Genomic DNA, 21,766 nt, shown 5'->3' on the forward strand with positions numbered 1-21,766 from the left:
TAAATTTTTAGCATACTATTATTTTTAAAATCTACGTAATAATTGTAAAATCTAATATAAAATTTACATCGTTATGAGTGAGAATGTATATGGGTGGTCCACTCGATGACATAAAAATGGAAAGCGAAATCGTGCTCATGACTGCAGTAGTGACAGGCAACCTCCGGTTTTCGCTTTACTCGGTTGCGTCGCCCCGCACATCTCCTGATATAATGTTGCCAACACGGCAGACCTCCAACTCAATTCACCAGCTACTCTAAAATCAACGAGTTTCAGCAGCCATCTTAGATGTACGAGGTTCCGTGACAAGTCTGGCATTAGATAACCTCCAATTATTTGAAGAATGTATGCCTGAGCATATCAGATTCTTTCTACTTCGGTTGAATCATCATCCAGATTCGGGAATGTGTCTTGTAACCAGCCCATCTCGATCTGACCTCCGTTAATTTTCTCCGGAATAGCGCCCAAAAGCTCGTAGTATACCACTCCCCAATCGTCAGATTGAACAGACCCGGTGACTGGGTACCCGTCCACCGGCAATCCCAATTGCAGATTGACATCTTTCAAAGTGATAGTGCACTCTCCACAAGAAAGATGGAATGTGTGCGTCTCGAGTCTCCACCTCTCAATCAACGCACTGATAAGTTTCGAGTCCAACTTGAATCCCCGACCTACCGTCGCCACGTGCCAAAAACCCGCTTCCCGCATGTAATTCTCTACCAACGGTGATGGAAGACCATGCATATTACGGATATAGCATTTCAATATCCGATCTACAGACTTTTATAACAAATTATAAATTAATAATTATTTAAAAATGCATAAATAAAAAAATCTTAAATAATATTTAAAAAATAAATTTAACACTTACCATTTTCATTTGTTCGACGGATATGTGCTTGTTATCAAGACGAATCAAATCTCCGGCCATTGCTAAATTCGTACAAATTTTTACGATTTAAAAAAAATCAAATTTTTTTAAAAAATAATTAAAAAATAGGGATTTAAGAGAAATTTGAGAGGAAATTGAGAGCAAATTGAGATTAAATAGGGATTTGAGAGAAATTTGGAAGGCAATTAAGAGCAAATTGAGAGGAAATTGAGAGGAAATTGAGAGGAAATTGAGAGGAAATTGAGAGAATAATAGAAAAAGGATTAATTTGTGAAAAAAATGAAGGGGTAGGGGGTTTTTATAGTTTTTTTTTACCGTTGGGGGGTTCACCAGCGGTCAAAAAATAGTCGTTGCACTGTTCACGCGCGGGGAAAACGCGTCCCTAGGGACGCACTGATGTGGCAAGAAAACGCGTCCACGTCAGTGCGCTTTCTATCCACGTGGGCAAAGCGCACCCTTGAGGACGCGTTTTCCTGTCACGTACTCTGACATCACGCTGACATGGACACGCTTTTTCGATGTGGGCCCATTTCGGAAAATAATTATTTATCGGACCCATTTCGGTAAATTTTTAAAAAAAGGGGCCTTTTTTATGTAATTTGCCCAAGAGATATATATATATATATATATATATATATTTACATTGATAAGTTTTTCGTATTTTCTTGGATAGGGGGTTCATTTGGTGTTCGATGGAGTTGATTTTTAACGGTAGATAGTAGATTCAAAATTTTTTTAATGTGTACAGTTTGATTTACGTTTCGGGTACTGTAGGTTTGAGTTTTCGATTTTTAAAGTTATCCCCTTTTTAGTGATATTCTCAACTTAAAGTTTGTTTGAGATTACTTGGAGATAGCTCTGTTTGAGTTTTATACTCTTTATTATGGTTTGTTTGAGATATTGTAGCAAGACTTTGATTTTTTTGTGGACTTTCAAAGTCCTAAGATTTTTACCCTTTACTTTAAAAGGGCTTTCCAAGTAAAAATTGTGTTTCGATTTATTGTTTTTCTTTGTGATATTGTGGTTGATTTGCATCGATTGTTGATATATTTTATTATTGAGTTTGCCATAATTACTGAATTGATTTATTGGGAGTGAAATTGTGCAGCTTGGTTCTCGTGTTCAATAATCATGAAAATTATCAACTTTGGCAGAACAAGATGAAAAATCTTCTATTTGTGAAGGCTTTACACCTACTTGTTTTTGCTACTAAAAAACCCAAGTCGAAAACTGATGAAGAGTGGGAATTTGAGCATCAACAAATGTGCGATTTTATTAGGCAATTTGTTGAATAGAATGTTTATAACCACATTGATCAAGAGACACATGCGGGTAAATTGTGGAACAAGCTTGAAAACTTGTATGTTTCAAAGTTCGACAATAACAAGTTGTTAATGCTTAAGAGAATGATGACATTGAGTTATAAGGAAGGGACTTCTATAGCCGAACATTTGAATGAGTTTCAAGTTTTTTTTACCAAACTACTTGGTATGAGAATTAAATTTGATGATGAGTAAAACACACCATACCTAACTCGATTGCCTGGTCTGAGCTATAAGGTGTCGCATTCGTTGCCGAAGCAACTACGATCAAATTAAATACTATTTATATCATTAATCATGCCAACATAAGAGTTATAAGCAAATAATACAATAAATAATCATTTCTGGGTCCTATACGAGCTTACGAAAGCTCTAAAGTTAACCTGAGGTCAAATCAAGACTAAATTGTAAAAGTTTTAAAAAATAGGGTTGATGTCGTGACATTGTCTTTTGCACATCGTGACATTTCCAAATATTTTGTCACATCAGGTCACTCGACGTCGTGATGTTATTGTATTGGTCTCATCGAGACGACGGGGTTCATCATAACGCCGTGTCATTATAGGTCATTTCTTGTCACAACGTGGTACGTCTGATGTCATGACGTCATATATTATTTCTGTAGTTTCTCCTTATTTAACAACCTGTAATTTTCCAAATTAATTCTAAACACATTCATATTATGTTCAACCAATAAATCCAACAAATAACATCAATTTATACACACCAAAACCTCAACCAAAAACTAAGCTAACACCTTATCAACTATAAGCTAACTACTTGCCAAATCATGCACATTTCTAGCTATTTCATCAAGATCATTAGCATTAACATATCACACCAATTCAACTAGATTTGAAACCAAATCTAATTCTCTTTACAAGCCATATTCAATTAACCAGACTTATACATTAATCTTTTAAACCATAAGTACATATAAACATAGTTAAATACCAAAATGACTCAATTTAAGTACATGCCAAACTTGGAACATAATAGAAATTGTATGAACTTTGATGAGTCGGGGATTATTGCTTGGATGTTGAACCTATTGCTAGCACTCTCACAGGTCAACTATAACTGCGCACGGAGAAAATAAACTGTACGCTGAGTGAAGTCGTTGAATAATAAATCCATGAATTAAAACATAATAACATATGCATTAGTAATTGTCACGAGGTATATAACGTCAATGATAAATCAATTCAACTTATTTATTAACTATCTTTAAATCATTTACAAGACTCTTTCGTAATCGTTCAGCCCTTAGGGCTTGTTATCAACTAATTCATATAGAAGTTCGTTCATCTTATCTATCGTAACACACATAAATTCATCAATATTCCATATCATCGTATACTTTTCTTGTCATCCCAAGTAACTCGATAATAATGACTTTCATTACCTATATTCACTATACCATCCCGAGTGGCTCGGCAACGATAATTTACTCTATTTCAATGCTCTACCATCCTGGATGACCCGACAACGATTGTTTTTCAATCCAAAATTCTATCATCCCAAATGCCCCAACAACAATGACTTTCACTATTCTTACAATTTTACTATCCCGAGTGACTTGACAACTATAATTCTCAACTTAAGGCATGCCAACTAATTCGACGATATTCAGAATTGTCGTCAATATACATTATAACCATGTATCACATTTCAATCTCATCATCAATACATTTCAGCATACCATTCACTGTATTCAACATAGTCCTATAACCAATGCTCCTGCCCAACAACCTAATCACCAGCGTGTTGGCCATATTGCGACCAATCTATTCGTGCATCTTCTCAGAAAAGTTGATTGATGGGTATCGAGCCTCGTAAGATATTTTGTAATCTCCTTCCTGTATCACAATATCCACTTCCTCAAAATCGGTTCTTGACCTTACGCCACTCCTCCATCCTCATTAACACTTGTCTAAAGTTTTCTGTTTTTCCGATTCTCCGGTTTCCATCAATTCAGAATCTGAGAGGTCACCTTGCTCCCTGTTTCTCACCTTCTTCGTAGCTCTCTCCAACTCCAGTGAGATAGGAGACCCTGGCCGTTCATGGCTTTAAAATTAAATTAAATTCTTTCTACCCAGTTTTAATATCCTGTGAAGTTTTATTTATTTATTTATTTATTTATTTATTTAAATTTTTGTGCAACAAATAATACCGCAATAGAACGTTTTGCTTGTTAAATTGTTCATTCTTTAATATAATTTCCCTGAAGCAAACTAAAAATTATTTTATAACTATATATATAATAACCCATTAATTAGGGGAAAAAATAGAAAATGCCATTTTTCTTTGCTTAATTTCTAATTCACGAACAAATATATAAAATCATAGAATGGACTTTGACCAATTCCTTGATTTAATCCGTAACGCAAAATCCAATTCATCTGGGGCCCGACCCGACCCGACCCATCTACCCTTTTATCAAACATTCAAACGCAGCTCTCTCTCCCCCTCTGCCCCTTTATCTCCTGCCCTCCCTCCATCTCTTTTTTGCTTCTCACCGTAAAAAACAATGGAGCCGTGGCTCGACGACTTAGCCGACGATCTCCAAAGCGTAAGCTTCACCTCATGTTCCAGCGCCACTGTAAACCGCAGCACCAGCTCAGGCTCCGCCTCCAACTCCGGTTCTTCCTCTCTCGCTCCCTCCGCTCACGGTTCATTCTCTTCCAAGTCCCTACGCTCATGCACGCTCTCCCTCGCCGACCTCCGCTTCTCCCTTCGCCTCGGGTCCGGCGATATCGGCTCTGTCTACTTAGCCGAACTCAAGTCTCATGCACCACCTTCCAGCTCCAATGCCGCTGACACAAACAAAAACAACAGCAACAGTAAAAGCAGCAGCAAGAGCGAAGTCCTTTTTGCAGCAAAGGTGATGGACAAGAAAGAGCTAGCGTCCAGGAGTAAAGAAGGGCGAGCAAGGACTGAGGTGGAAATACTCAAATTGTTGGACCATCCTTTCTTACCCTCGCTTTACGCCGCTATCGATTCCCCTAAATGGCTCTGTTTGTTAACAGAGTTTTGTCCAGGCGGCGACCTTCACGTCCTCCGCCAACATCAACCTCTCAAACGTTTCCCAGAATCCGCCGTCAGGTATATCCTCCCTGCCAACCGTTAACGTCTTTTTTTTTTAACTCTGCTTTATATTTGACGTGATGTATCGAGAGAAAGGCTCAGAATCTGGTAGGATTGTCAGGGCGGGGAGGGCCCAGTAGACTATTTCTCGCTGTAAATCAGGTCATATATAGCGATGATAAAGTTTGGTCCGGTTTAAGGAAAATTACGGTTTTGATTTTTTTTAATATACATAATAGAATTTAACTCAATTTTGATAATTACTATGATTTTTAATCCATCGACCAAGAATTAAAAGTAAACTAAAATTAATCACAGCGTCACGGTTGACATCAATTTCAAAATTTTTTTTATCATTTCGTAAATTTGTTTGATGGAGGGGTAGATCCGCTATTGTGGTCAGAACGTAGTAGAGATTTGACCTCTTTAGCAGCTATGTCATTAAGTACAGTTATGTGCCTAAGGCTCTATTTATCTTTCAACGATTTGATTTTGACTGAAAGCTTTTGAAAGTTACTTTTTCTATTTTCTCCATTAAACCTTTCCTCTTATAACATCGTGTTTTGAAATTGATATTTTATTTTTTTTAAAAGTATCTTTTCAAAATCACTTTTTCAAATTTGCCTTAAAATATTGCATCAATGCTCGCCACACCCTTTTAGTTTTTGGGTACAAGAGCCACTAAATGCACTTCTTGTTCCTTTCTTTTTGTTATTTAATGAATTCCACTGCTCATTGGTGGACTTTTTAAAGAGTTGGAAGTACTTGAGATTCTGATTACCCAGCAGAGGAGTGGTATGATGATGATCCCATCATATGATGCATTCTCAAGCTTGTACTACTACTACCACTACTACCACCACTACCACGGATCCACTATTATCTTTCTAGACTTTGACTTAATTCCCTTTTAACAATGTACTAATCACATTTTCTTTTATTTTACTGTAAAACTTAATCAAATGATTCGAATGGGCATATCGCTAAGTTTTAAGGAAAAATGGTTGCATGAATGATAATGCCATGTTGGGTCTGAGAAATTAATGAGAATAAAATCACCAATAGAGCAAGTTGCGCATCTTATACTAGTATTATACGTCTTTTTATATGATCTTCATGATCAAAAGTTCCACTTTCGGCAGATACGATACTGGTAGTGATTACTGAGTAGTTAGGCTCTATATGTTTGTCATCAGTAGTGAACAAAGGGGAAGGTTTTTTTTTTTTTTTCTTCTCTATTGGTTTGAATCCGTAAAAATCTGAATTCTATGTTTAAGCTGTGATGATGGTAGACCCTGTTTTCTTTTTTTTTTTTTTTGCTTCTTTTTAGGTCTCTCTCCTTGTTACTTGATATTTATCGGCTATATTTTTACTAATATTCCACTGTAAACGCATCAGATACAGATATGTTTCATACTTTTTAAAAAAAAAAAAATTATCTCCATCTAAGACAACCAGGGAACATCTAGGTGCATGATAAGATTCTGAGGGGAGCTAGAAAATGAGACACGCTGGCCTCTTATACATAGCATGCATAATGTTGGAGAGGTGGAAGCAAGGTAGTTGGGACCCTTGCTTGAGATTGTAGTGTTAGGAGATAATGATGAAGCTGATTAAATTATAAGTAGTTGATTGCTTCGTTGGTTGGTTGTTGATCTTAATACAAGCTTTTATTATTGGTGTCTGCAGGTTCTATGCATCAGAGATGGTGGTAGCGTTAGAGTACCTTCATATGTTAGGGATTGTTTATCGCGATCTAAAGCCTGAAAATGTGCTTGTTCGATCAGATGGTCACATTATGCTCACGGACTTTGACCTCTCATTAAAGTGCGATGAATCTACGTCAACACCCCAGATTATTTCTAATAAAAAACCACTGCTTCCAGCTCCCCAAAACGTCTATCCTATACATCAACTTCCTTTTATATCCTCTTCATGCATTATACCTAATTGCATAGTACCTGCAGTGTCATGTTTCCACCCAAAACGCAAACGCAAAAAGAAGTCTAGCCACCGTGGTGGGCCTGAGTTTGTGGCTGAACCAATGGATGTCCGTTCCATGTCTTTTGTTGGGACTCATGAGTATTTGGCACCAGAAATTGTATCCGGGGAGGGCCATGGTAGCCCTGTGGACTGGTGGACACTGGGGATTTTTATGTATGAACTGTTTTATGGGGTAACACCATTTAAGGGCGTCGATCATGAGCTAACCCTAGCTAATATTGTGGCTCGAGCCCTTGAGTTCCCCAAAGAACCAACAATTCCCACGGCGGCTAAGGATCTTATTCACCAGCTACTGGTCAAGGATCCTGCAAGGCGGTTAGGGTCCACAATGGGTGCATCAGCCATCAAGCACCATCCGTTCTTCCACGGGGTCAATTGGGCATTGCTAAGATGCACAACCCCACCATATGTACCTCCACCATTTCGTAGACAAGTTGTAGCAGATGGAAGCTGTCCGGAGACCCCAGTGGAGTATTATTAAGGGAAGTAAAAAAATAACAAGTAAACAAGAAAATTCCAAGATTCCGCAGCAGCTCATGCCGCCATTTGGGGCATGCCCATATTTTAGAGCTCAATGCATTTGTATATGCGCTTTAATTATACGAGATTCTACTAACATGCAAGATGTTGTTGGCTAGGGTACAATTGAGGTTTTCGAGATTTGTTGTCTTGACGATGATCCTAATATATCGGCTAAAAACATTATGCATTAATTACTGAATCGAGTGTATATTTTTTATAGAGTTCATGACAGTAAATATTGTAGATGTATACATACAAATATTATGCGTTCAATGTAAATCCATTTTACGTTATATAAGTTTGAGGTCAATGCCAGAGCATTGGGTCCCGACAATCCATAATATTGACTTGAGGTTGAGGGCGGTGAAGTCTTGTGGCGTGTGATAAGCTGTCAACCGATCAAGGAAGGGCCGGAAGGAGGGCTAACCACCAGGGTGGGACTTGCACCTTTCTGTAAGTTTGGTTGGGAAGGATCGTGTTCATGCCAGAGAGTGAGGCTCACATGACCCCTGCTTACTAGTTACTACTATTATGATCGGTTTAATTTTTGCTTTTTTATTTATTTTTCTATTCGCATTTAGTGCAACCCATCCCATCCCAGGTGAATCTATATGAGAGGTATCTCTATTATAGAGATTAGCTCAAATTAGTCCCTTTACTATTAAATGGTTTAATTTAATATTTGTAACCAAATTAAATTAGAATTGGCATTTAATGTTTTAAAAATATTCTTTACTATTTAACAAAGTTCATATTTTTAAAGTTTTTATGGTTCTCTAAATGAAATCTTTTGTTTAGAATTGAACTACAATTGAAAAAAAATATATTCAATACATTTTTTTACAGTAAATGTTAACTCTATTACAATTTAGATGTATATGATTTTTCTAATAATATATGGACTAAATTGATTCACTTAATAATAGAGGGGCTAATTCTATCTAATCCCTATAATCTAAAGACCTCCCAAGTACTTTAACCATATTATATATGTCTTCAAACATTCTGTACAAGCCCATTTTGACTGTGGCCCAACTAACCCAATACCCAATTGAAACCCAAACCCAAACCCCTACCCATTACAACCAAACCAGGCCCAAAATCAAAATAAACCCTAGCCCAACAACCTAAAAAAATTTTCAGCCGAAGGGAAACCCTAAAGTGCCGCCGCTCTTCTAACCCCCGACACCTCTCCTCGCTGCTCGTCACGTCACATCCATCACTTTTGCTCTCTGCCTCAGAGCTGCCTGGTCACCTGCAAACACGCAACCAAGCAGAAGAAACAGCACAAAAATAGACAAAAAATATAATATAACAGTCTGTAAATCGACTATAAGAGCCCGAACGGTCTCATTTAGTTTTTTCCTCTCTTGGTTTTTTTTTCGGACACCGATTCTAAATACAAAAAAGAAATTTGAGCAGATCAAGGCTTTTTTTATTTTATTTTATCTTTTTATATACTTTAAAATAAATAAATATTATTTAATAAATCGAAAGGTGTAGATCTTGTTACCTTTGTAGCCGTAGTCGGAGGTTTTCTCCGGTCTTGAGGGTGGTTGAGCCAGTGGGTTCACCAAAAGCCCACTGACGGTAGTGGGAAGTCAGAAAGTTCCTAACTTTTTCTTTTTTCTTCGTTGTTTTTTTGAGTTTAAAGGGTCTTTGGACTTTTTTTAACACCAAGTTAGGGCTTTACTCAGAAAAGGAGCAAAAAGGGGTATTTTCTTTCTTTTTCGGCCACCGTGCACGGTGGCGCCATCGTCCGTGGCCGGTGGTCGGAGTGGTGGCCGTCGGTTGGGGGTGAGACAAAGGAGAGAGGGTTTGAGAGAGAACCCATAGTTTTTTTTTTAAAAAAGGGAGAGGAATGAATTTTTTTCAAAAAAAAAAAATTGATTTATAAAGGCCGAATAAACGGCGTTGTTTAGGGCTGGATACAATAGCCCTAAAACGACGTCGTTTAGCCCCTCAGATCCGCGTGTTGACCCGACCCGCAAGGAGGATCCGCGCGTTTTCGTTAAAGGGGATATTTGCGCAATAAGTCCCTCCGTTTTTTAGGCGCATTCAATGTAGTTTTTTTTATTTTTTGATTTCGACCTTAAATTTTGCTTATGTTTCAAATTGGTCCTTAGACCATGCACAGATGCTGTCCCCTGAAACGGCACCGTTCGAATGACAGGGAAATATTTCCATTTTGGTCCTTAACCTTTGTGCGCCTTTTGATTTTGGTCCTATTCGTTTATTTTATTGCAGTTTTTACTTTTACAGCGCGTTTGGTTGGGGGGAATGCATGCGTATTCCCCCTATGCAGCGGGCCCACTAGGAAACAGCCGTTTGGTTCACTGTAACTAGGGGTGAGCAAAACTCGATTCGACTCAAAAAAATCGAAAAAAATTCGAATTTCGAGTTAAACGAATCGAGTTATTCGAGTTAATCGAGTTATTCGAATCAACTCAAATTTTTTTTTTCGAATTTCGAGTTCGAATCGAGTTGAGTTTTCGAATTCGAATAACTCGAATAATTCGAATATCAAACTATAATATTTTAGATTTTTACTCCAAACTCCCAAACCTTTTTACTTTTCCCTCAAAACTTTTACTCCTTCCCACTTTCCCCCCAAAACTTTTACTCCTCCCAACCCCCAATCTACCCAAAATCCATTTCCCACCAAAATTTTACTCTCCCATTTATTTTTCTCAAAATTTTACTCCCAAAACCCTCAAAACCTTTTATTTTCCCCCAAAATTTTTACTCCCTCCCACTTTTCCCCTAAAACTTTTATTCCCTTCCCATCTCACCTCTCATTTATCCCAAACCCTCCCCCCTCCAATTTTTTTTTAAATATTTGCCCTCCAAAATTTTACTCTCCCTATTTACTTTCCCTCAAACTTTTATTCCCAAAACTTTTTATTTTTCCCTAAACTTTTACTTCTCACCCTTTACTCTCAAATAAAAATCAAAATTATCCAAAAAATCACTAAACATAAATAGTAATAATTTTATTTATATCTACTATTTATATTATTAAATTAAATTTCACATTTTATATTATTTATATTATTGAATTGTTTAGTCATATTGAATATTTATATTAAAATTGAATTATTAATTATGCAATAAAATATTCGTGTTAAAATTTTATATTAGTATCAATGTCACATTTTATTTTTAAAATAACTTTTATTAAAAATCTTATTTTTACATTTAATATATTTTTAATTCTAAAATACATAGTGACAAGAATCTGAAGATAATTGAAACAACTAAGCAAGCAAAGAAGCTAACCAATATATAAAAAAATTAATAAATAAATTATGAAGTAATGAAAGTTAATAAAAAATTTGATTAAGGTGGACAAATTTTATTACGATGGGTGACAATGGTTACAAGGACCCAAAATTATTTTTTAAAATTTAACTCGAACAAATATATTCGATTCGATTCGATTCGAATTCCATCTCACTCGACTCGATTCGGTTCGAGAAAACTTCAAATAAAGTTAAGATGATAAAATGAGATTCGAAAACTTGATTAACTCGAAAATTTTCGAATCGATTCGATCGAATGCTTACCTCTAACTGTAACCCCATTCCCCCCGAATCGATTACTCCCTATTATCTTGATTGCGCGTAATAGGCATTACGCCCCTCAGCGCGGATTACTTATTCCGCGTTTTTCTCTTTTTTGCTATTCCGTTTTCTGCCCTCTGTCCTCAACATTTCGATTATCCGACGCTTCCTTGTGTAGGTAATTTCTTTTCCCTTCCACTCACTCTGTCATCGATTATTGTTCATCGTTTCTTTGATTTTCTTCATTTTATCAAGAACAAGAAACCGATTTCCAGAGGTATTTTCATTGTTCCCTTAAAATCGATTTCCCTTTTCTCATTACAGGTTCTTGTTCATCGCACCCATCAGTGATTTTCGTTATTTCTTTGATCCTTTTGCCAATATCCAACGCCATCTCTGTTTTCACCATTTTCAGTCACGATCGAAATTTGTTGGGGCCTGGGGGTTTTGTTTCTCCTTACAAATCGACACAGTGAAATCAGGTTATTCTTCACATTCTCTTTTTACTTTTTCTTAGATAAATTTATTTGATTTTCTCTGTTGAATTTTATATAAGTTTTTTTCATTTTTATATCCCATGTTTGCTTTGGAGAAAATGAAGAATCCGGGTAATATAGATCATACTATTGTAAGTAGAAAGTGAATGTGAGCCTCTTTGTAGGCAATCGTTGTAGCGGAATGGCTCTCTGTTTCTACTTCTCTGTTACATTCAGATGCCACAAGTTTTGGTATTTGTCTGCTTCTTTCTTTCTCTACAGAGAAATAAATAAAAGAAAAGAAAGAAAATGAAATATTGATTCTTGCTTATTTGATTTATTTATTCAATTTTTCTCATCAGTATATTTGAAATGCTTAGCATATCTTTATGCATGTTTTCAATGTCTTCATCAATACCTTTGCTGTTCTTCCCAGAGATTTTATGTGGTTTTGTTTGTGCCTTGAAACATGAAGATCTGAATAGTGTAGGCCAATTCACTTTAGATGGAAATATGACACTATATTTTGTAGCACACAAATTGGAAAATAGATGGCTGATGTGAAAACCATGGAAGTATAGGTTTTGGAAGTAGCTATTTCTTATCACAAAAAGGTCAACTATGCATATTTCGTATCCATATACCAGATGCATATATGCGATTTTCTTTGCTCTTAATGCTCAAATCTCAAATACTTCGCCCTATACATGTATTTGTAGGTATTTTATCAAGGCTGGATATAAGGTTATCTTTTTATATTGGAGGTGAAATTTATTTTTGTTGATTGTTTATTTGTATGGTTGATTATTTTTTGTTTGTGTCAGTGGATATGATTCTGCAACTTGTGTGTGTAGGGGAACCTACTAGTCGTATTGCAGGTCTCTTCGTGAGGATCCTTTGCTGGAATGCTTTGAGCTCGTTGATGATTTCAATTTTCAAGGTTTGTGGATTATCTTTCTTTATGTTTTAGAATTTGACATTGGTCATAGCTCGAATGCATTAAATTGGCTTTGGATAGGTTATTTTGTATGGTATGAGTTATTGAATTACTTTATTAGCTCTTCAGGAAATTCGCCAAACTCAAATTTTAAAGGATGAATAAATGGAAATGCTAACCACAAACGAGGTGCCCTTCATCAGATGTTCCCTGTTGTTTTACCTGTTCTTCTAATATCAATTGGATATGTTGACCACAGGAAGTGGGTTGCCTTTGTTGAAGGAGGTGCGGTTTGGTTTTGACTGGTAGTTCCCATGCTTCTTTTTAATTGTCTGCCATTTTGTGTCAATATCTATCGGCTAGAATTGGTGTGGTGATAGGCGTGGTCTTGCTCAGTATTCTTTTCATGCTTGTGCATTTTACAAGAATAAAAGATTAGGAATTGTTCTGTTTGTAAGACAATTTCTTTGACAACTATTATACTGATCTGTGTACTTGTAGAACTCTATAAAAAGTTGTACAAGCCCAATTTCGCCCAGCCCATAACAACAAAACAAAGGGCCCATTACAAACAAATAAAACACAAAATAACCCACTAACCTTCAGCCCAAAATAATTAAACCCCATTACCAAACCCAATACAACACCAGCCCAATACCCCAAATTAGACCCAATTGCCGAGCCCAACTGCATTGGGTCCAAGGTCTCAGCCTCCATGGTTAAACTAGGGTTTCAGAACTGAAACCCTAGCTTACCTGCCCTCAGCGCCGCAACCACCGCCAACTGCCACTGTCATCTCCACCCACGTGCGCCCATGCCTACAATGACAGAGAGGAAACATCAGCAAGCAAAAAATAGACTAGAAAACTTATGTAAATCGGCTATAAAGCCAAGAATGAATCATTGTAAAGGGGTTCTGATTTTGAGCAAAAAAAAATACTTTGAAGAAATAAGAAAAATAGCAAAGGTGATTTTCTTAGTTTCCTTTCGGTTTCGACTAGTTTCTATTTATTTCTCTTCTTTATTGCAAATATAAAATATAACTTAAGTAAATAAAAAAGGGAACATACCTGAGTCGTCGTTGTTGTGGCGTCGCTGGAGTCCGAGTCACTGAGAACGGACGAGGATGACGACTTTTGGGGTTCTCTTTCTCGGCCTTAGGGTCTTTAAAACCTGATCTTCGAAAGGCTTTTGAAAAGGGGTTTAAAAAACCCGACCTTTCGCCGCTCGAGCGCCGCCTACTTGGTGGCGTGGCACCGATAATCGGCGACCGACATGGTGGCCCGCGGTAGGGACTTTGGCCGGAGAAAAGAGGGGTGGGGAGAGTATTTTGGATTTTTTTTTGTTTAAAACAAAGGAGAATGAAAAATAAAAAAAGGCGGCTTAAATAGACACCCTAAACAGCGTCGTTTAGGGCTAGCACCATAGTCCAAAAACGGCGTCGTTTTGACACGGATCAGGCCGACCCGACCCGACCCAATGAAGGTCCGCGTGTTTTTGTACTTGAGGGTCTATTTGCGATTTCGGCCCTTCCGCATTTTAACTATTTTACAATTAAGTTTCTTTTTTTTTTAATTTGATCTTGAAATTTCTTTCATGTTTCAAATTGATCCTCCTTGCTGCGATGCGTTTTGAGGGCTCCGGTCTATTTACGCGTCTGGTCCCTCTCTGTTTGGCGCGAGTTGCAATTTAATCCCGTTTTTGTTTTTTTTATTTCGAATTCGCCCAGTTTTTTTGTTTTTATTTCGATTTAGTCTGTTTTTAGCATATTTATCGTTTAATTAATTATTTTAGTGATATTATTATTATTATTATTATTATTATTAGTATTATTATTGCTTTTATATATATAGGAACATTTTTTTAATTTTTATATATATACTTATATACATACTTTTTATATTTTATGATAGTTATATACGTATATGCACATATTTACTTATATATATATATTTTATAATGCATATCTACATATATTTTTCATGTTTTATAAATTTACGTACATATTTATATTCTATATATCTTTGTATTTTATGATCTACATACATATACATGTAAATACTTATATTTTATATCTTATAATTTATATATCTTTTTTTCATATTTACATAATTTTATGTATATACATACATTTTTCCCTTTATATGTACGTATATATTTTTCATATTTTATAATTTTCATATATTTTTCTTTATTTTTATTTTCATTTATGTATTTATTTATATGCCCATTTTATGCTTTAGTTTATTTATTTATTTATTTGCTATGGAATGTATGATTGATTTATTATTCGTTTTGTTCATTTTTTTACATAATCATGTTTATTATTCCATCATGCACGTGAATATCATGTTTTTTTTAAAAAAAAGGAAAATATTTCAAAATAAGGCAATATTTTGCATTTGGAAATTCGAGGAACGTGCCCTAAGGTACTGGGTTCCGATTTCTCGTTCGACCAAATGACTTAATATCCTTTTCAAAATTTTCAAAATAAGGCAATATTTTGCGTTTGGAAATTCGAGGAACGTGCCCTAAGGTACTGGGTTTCGATTTCTCGTTCCACCAAATGACTTAATATCCTTTTCAAAAAATTTCAAAATAAGGCAATATTTTACGTTTGGAAATTCGAGGAACGTGCCCTAAGGTACTGGGTTTCGATTTCTCGTTCGACCAAATAGCTAAATATCCTTTTCAAAAAACTTTTCAAAAATAAGGCAATGTTTTGCGTTTGGAAATTTGAGAAACGTGCCCTAAGGTGCTGGGTTTCGATTTCACGTTTAGCCAAATTGCTGAATATCCTCTTGAATTTTAATCCATGTCATTCGAAAAGTTTTTAAGGACCGTATTTTGAATTTCTTTAAAGTTTTCAGCTTTTCGACACTAAGACATTAAGTAATCAACTGGGTACCAATTTTGGGCGTATCGAAGGTGCTAATCCTTCCTCGTGCGTAACCGACTCCCGAACCTGTTTTTCTAAATTTCGTGGACCAAACTCGTTGTTTTAATAAAATTAAACCGTTTATTAAAAACAACTACTTTTACGAGGTGACCCGATCACACCTCATCAAAAAGGATCGGTGGCGACTCCTTTTTTTTCGTTTTCATTTTCAAACCCAAGTTGACCCCGTTTTTCATCCAAAAAATGGTGTCAACAAAAGTAACAACATGATTTAGTTAAATTCTCCAATGTTGTTTAATTATTTTTCTGCCGAGATTAAAAAGCATAAGAACTCCTTTTATACAAATGCATGCTTATTAATCTTTAATTAAGTGCTTATATATAACCATAATGTCATGTGCGAAGGTGCTTGGGCTTATTTGTGGACTTGTGTTGTACTCTTTTCATGATACATATTTATTTCTTAATTTATGGTGATGATAGATTTGCAGCAATGAGTATGACAAGTCCACTCGTTTATTCCTTGGAGTTCAAGCAGAGCTTTCTGTGGTTGCGTTGGACCTTACCATGGTAGCTTTCTTTTCTAAACCATAATGAAAGGCAGCTATAATTCTTTTTATTTGCACTTAATATAGTGATATTTGTTCTATTCTCATGAAAAATGCCTATATTTTCCCAGGTCCTGGGTGTCGCACATGGGATTAATCTTCTCTTCGGGATGGATCTATCCACTGGTGTTTTTCTAGCTGCTCTTGATGCTGTTTTATTCCCAGTTTTTGCCTTCACCTTGGTATGATAAACTTCTTTGTTTTATTACACAATCTCTCCCTTGCAACATCATAGCAGTCTAAACAATTTTCAACATTAGGATCACTGCAGGGCAAGTTTCCTATGCATCTATGCAGCAGGTTTCATATTGCTTTCTTATGTTTTTGGAGTGCTCCTCAGTCAACCAGAAATTTCTATTTCCATGCTTGGGATGCCAACAAAGTTGAATGGGGAGAGTGCATTTGCCCTGACGAGTCTTCTTGGAGCAAGCATCATGCCTTACAATTTTTATCTACATTCTTCTATTGTTCAGGTATCTGCGATTGGACTTGTATATGCATGTATGTACATGAGTCTTGTATATGGGCCTTTATATTTCAGTTTTAATGGATTGGAGACTCCTGTATTATCTGTAAATTTATTTTGTACTTTATATAATTGCTTTTTGATTTGTTGTCTTGCATGAAGTGATCTACTACACCTTCAATGGAGAGAATATTTGCTTAAAGTATGGGACACAAATGATTAAATTGTAAAGTTTGGATATTGACTAATTTTAATTTACCAAATTATATCATAACCTGCTTTCTTTTTTCGTTTTAAAAGAAGCACAGTTTACTAAGTTGAACTTATGGAATTTAATAAAATAAGTTTGTTTCATTTTATTATTAAAACACGTTATTTTTATAAGATTTAAGCTTAAATTTAATCAAAATGATATAGAAGAATGGTGTAAGATTGATATAAAATTAATATTCCAAAAAGAATATAGGCGATAAAATGTTAAGTTAGTTGAAATATAAAATTAAAATAACTTTACTCGGATGTAAATGAAAACTCTCATTACATAAATATATATATTGATGTATTTTATGGGTAAACAAAATCAGTCTATTGATTAGTCAAACAATTAATTAGTTTCAGTATCCTGTATCTCTAAATAACGTGGGGAAATTATATATTTTATTAAATTATATTTAATAATAATTATTTTAAATTATATTTTATAGTATTATATATTATGATTTTAGTAAATTCATATAAGAATATTTAATATTAAGAATTTTATTAAATTATATATTTTTATTAAATTATATTTAATAATAATTATGTTAAAATATGATTAAATTATTTATTATTTATATTAATAATCTTATTAAAATTTAATAACAATAACAATAATCATCAACCTGACAAAAATTCTGCTAAGGGTATTCTAGTCATTTTAGTTTTTTTTCCTTATGCTATTACACCTCTATTCCATTCAACCAAACACAAGAATACCATTACGCTTCTATTCCATTCCATTCAACCAAACAAAAGAATTACCTATTACGCCTCTATTCCAATACGCATCTATTCCATTACACCTCTATTCCATTACAGCGAACTAAACGTGCTGTAAATTTTATTTTTTGTCCCGATTTAATCCCTAACATGTTTAATATTAACCCTAAATTTTTCTTCTCCATATATCATCATTTTTAACAGTTTTTATTTTTTTTATTCGTTTTTAATTTTAAGTATATTATTTATGATAAATTGTTTTATATTATTTTAGATATTAAGTGTTTTAAATTATTCCATATATTATTTATGTTGAATTGCTATATATGTTATTTTATCTCAAATGTTTCATAGATTATCCACATTAGGTTATATATTATTTCTTTTGAATTGTTTAGATATTGTTTATTTTAAATTGCTTAAAATTATTCATTTCAAACTATTTACGTTTTATTTATGTCAAATTTATTTGTCTATTTTGAAACTTCTTATATCGTACGTTTTAAATGTTTCATTTATATACTTTAAGTTGTTCATGCATATTATCGTTATTAAAAATGATGTACGTTGTGTGATTATTGTTATTGTGTGAACTATAACTAGTTTGTTCATATTTTCATGTTATTGTCATTCATTGATGTAACATTTTATTCATAAATTAATCGTATGTTTTATATTATCATCTCATTTCATTTCATCACTTCAAAGGTTGCGTTCAATTTGCATATGCCCATAATAAACTGTTCCATTTTATCACGAATGGAACCAATACACCTCGTTCAAATGTTGTACTCGCCATTATTCAAAAAGAGAAAGTTTTAAAATAAGACAATGTTTTGTGTATTTTGAGATTTGAGAAAGTCGTGTCCTAACTTACGGAGTTTCGATTTTCCTCGATAAATCCAAATACATGAATCTGTTCAAACAAAAGTTTTTAAATGTTCTCGGTAATTAACAAAATATCGTGTTCTAACTTACGGAATATGGTTTTTTTTCTAAAATCGAGGTAATCAAATGTCTTTCAAATTAGTAAATTTTTCGGCATATTTTCTCGTATTGGGAATTCGATACGTTGTGTCTTAACGCATTGGATATGACATGTCTTTTTCTTGATATGATGTTTTTTTTCTAAAAAATAATAAAGACAATATTTTTCATTTGGAAATTCGAGAAAGCGTGCCCTAACGTGCTGGGTTTCGATTTCTCGTTTGACCAAATAGCCAAATATCCCCTTTAAACTTCAAAGTATGGGTTTTTGAAACCATAAGGTGATCTTGGTTTTGATGGTTTAAAGTATCGTGTCCTAACGTGCTAGATGTGATATTCCTTCAGAACAAGAGAATCTTAAATTTCAATCTATGTTATTCGAGTTTTTTAGGATCGCATTTTTAAAACTCTTCAAAGTTTTCAATCTTCGACACTAAGACGCTAATTAATCAACTAGGTACCAATTTTGGGCACATCGAGGGTGCTAATCCTTCCTCGTGCGTAACCGACTCCCGAACCTGTTTTCTAGATTTTTGTAGACCGAAAAATAACGTTTTAATAAATCAAACTATCTATTAAAACAATCATTTTTTGAGGTGACTCGATCACACCTCATAAAAAAAGATTGGTGGCGACTCTCATGTTCGTTTTTGTTTTCAAAATCCAAGTCAACTCCGTTTTATCAAAAAAATGGTGTCAACACATTGCACTTTACGTCAATATCGAAAAAAGAGAGTAACATTTAGTCTTTGAACTTGACAATTTTTCTTCCCTTAGTCATTAAACTTTTTTTTTAACATTAATTTCAAAACTGACAGCTTTTCCCAAAACTTTGATTTTACTAAGATTGTCCCACATCATCATCCATTTTTTTTAAATATATACTTTTATAAATTTCGTCATCTTTTATATTATATATATATTTTAAAATTTTAAATAATAATGTGATATAATCTTAAAATGCCGTATCATCACATATTAACAAATCAAAATTCGAAAACTATGAGAGTATAAAAATTAGGTAGAAAAAGTTGCCAATATTCCCCGAAAAGAAACACCTCTACAAACATTAACCTAAGCAGTATTCTGAAATAAATTTTGATACTTAATTTTGAGGGCTCAATTACAATACTAAATTATCTATAAAATTTAATTCCATGAAACATGTTCTTGTTATAACATATTAGCTAATTTACTCTCCAACCAATATGCTCTGTTATAACATATTAAATTGTTAATAGAAAGGCAACTTGATAGTTTTTAAAATTGGCATAATAACAATTTTAATCTTCAACATTTACATATTGTGTAATTTGATCTTTTTGCGTTCTTTTGTGACATTAAAGATTAATTTTAAAATAATAAGAAAAGATAAAATTATTATATAGTGTTTTTGGGTGCTTTCATTTTTGGCATATTTTTATCAAATTTAGAAAATAAATTATTTTTTAGCTTTTTAAGTGAAAGGGTCACAAAGAAAAATAAAATTGTAAAAAAACCAAAGTACATAATGTGTAAATGTTGAGTGCTAAAATTTTCAGAAACAAGATGGAATTGACACAATGTATGAATGTCGAGGATTAAAGTTGTTATTATTTTAACTTTGAAAGTTGTCATATCATCTTTTATTAGCCATTTAATAGTTAGTAACAAAAAAAAAGTAAAATTGTGATAGTTAAGTGGCTAAAAAGAAACTCACCAATAATTAAATGACTAATAATATAATTAACCCTAAAATTTCTAAAATTTCATGTTTTTTTTTAAGAAATATAAATTACTACATATTCAAACCAAAGAAAAGCTAGCATATGTGTTTAAGTCACACAAAACAAAGAGATTGGAAAGTTAAACTTGAGTAAAGGTAGGAAGTTAAACAAATAAAAGACATCAAGTATAAATGTGGAAAAGTTATTAAAAACAAACGATTTTGGTTGAAGTCTTGCAAATGAATTAAATTTATAAAAAGTTTGTTTAGGTTGACATGATTATAACTGGATATAATATCCAAATTTTAAAAATAATAATCAATTCTGATTGAGTCTTAACTTAATTGACATTGGTATTGTTACCAATATAAGAGGATATATGTTCGAAGCGTTGAAGCTCATTATCCTCTTATTTATGGGTTGAGAATGAGCTATGAATAGTTTTAGGTATTTATATATATATATATATATATATATATATATATATGATCGAACCTATAAAAGATTATTAAAAAACCAATTAGTAAAATGAAAAGATAAATAACAAAAGGATTTTTTAAATTCATAACACATAAAATTAAGTTAAAAATAAAAAGATAAAAAATATTTTGAGGGTAAATTTAATTTAACATATAAATTATAAAAAAATCTAAAGGATTTCATAATAAAATTTCAAGAGTCTTTTCATAATAAATCTTAAAATTTAATTTGAATGGATTATGACATTGCAAATCCAAATTGGTGACTTTTATTCCTAGGACAGGTTCATCCATTTAGGGAGCCATGGCCTCATTTCCTCCATAAAGACCTCACTACGGAAATTCTAAAGCAAGAAGAAATGATTTGGGCCCTGAATTCCCATGTAAATTTTGGTGGGTGTAGCAGTCAATGTAGAAAACACCAAATCCTATGAACATCTTGGGGTAAAGGAATGTTTCAATAACATCAACACAAATCCAAGCTTTGTTGATGGAAAAGGGAAGGCAATGTAGCAACCTGAATGAGATTTATAGTAACGTCCCAAAATTTCTAGTATCATAGAATGTGCTATATTAGGAATAAAGTTAGTTAAATTCCCGAGATAAGGTGTTGAAACCCTTTTTTTGAAATCGGTTTTTTTTAATTAAAAATGGAGTTGCCACGGATCCTTTTTATTAGGTGTAATCGGGTCATCTCAAATTTTAACTATATTAATAAAAGATTAGATTTTTTCTAAAACGATAATTTTTAGCCTACGAAATCCAAAAAAAGGGTTCGGGAGTCGATTACGCGAGAGGAAGGATTAACACTCTCATGACGCCCAAAATTGGTACCTA

General features: G+C 33.8%; 3 protein-coding genes across 3 annotated transcripts; all 3 read left to right on the forward strand.

Moving 5' to 3' along the window:
• The first annotated feature begins 4,629 nt into the window (after positions 1–4,629).
• On the forward strand, positions 4,630–8,046 carry LOC105799198 (serine/threonine-protein kinase D6PKL2). The gene is made up of 2 exons (XM_012629622.2): positions 4,630–5,319; positions 6,991–8,046. Exons 1-2 carry the CDS (start codon positions 4,745–4,747, stop codon positions 7,784–7,786), a joined length of 1,371 nt encoding a protein of 456 aa, XP_012485076.1. The 5' UTR covers positions 4,630–4,744; the 3' UTR covers positions 7,787–8,046.
• Positions 8,047–8,136: 90 nt separating this feature from the next.
• LOC105799202 (uncharacterized) lies at positions 8,137–13,086 on the forward strand. Its single transcript, XM_012629629.2, has 6 exons — positions 8,137–8,190; positions 11,569–11,667; positions 11,806–11,872; positions 12,586–12,630; positions 12,721–12,806; positions 12,933–13,086. The coding sequence occupies exons 1-6, from the start codon at positions 8,137–8,139 to the stop codon at positions 12,966–12,968; spliced, it is 387 nt and encodes a 128-aa protein (XP_012485083.2). The 3' UTR covers positions 12,969–13,086.
• Positions 13,087–15,963: 2,877 nt separating this feature from the next.
• On the forward strand, positions 15,964–16,976 carry LOC128031942 (ethylene-insensitive protein 2-like). Its single transcript, XM_052620414.1, has 3 exons — positions 15,964–16,272; positions 16,382–16,492; positions 16,571–16,976. Exons 1-3 carry the CDS (start codon positions 16,270–16,272, stop codon positions 16,934–16,936), a joined length of 480 nt encoding a protein of 159 aa, XP_052476374.1. The 5' UTR covers positions 15,964–16,269; the 3' UTR covers positions 16,937–16,976.
• The last annotated feature ends 4,790 nt before the right edge of the window (positions 16,977–21,766 follow it).

The sequence above is a fragment of the Gossypium raimondii genome, chromosome 9 (genome assembly GCF_025698545.1).
Source record: "Gossypium raimondii isolate GPD5lz chromosome 9, ASM2569854v1, whole genome shotgun sequence".
Classification (NCBI taxonomy): domain Eukaryota; kingdom Viridiplantae; phylum Streptophyta; class Magnoliopsida; order Malvales; family Malvaceae; genus Gossypium; species Gossypium raimondii.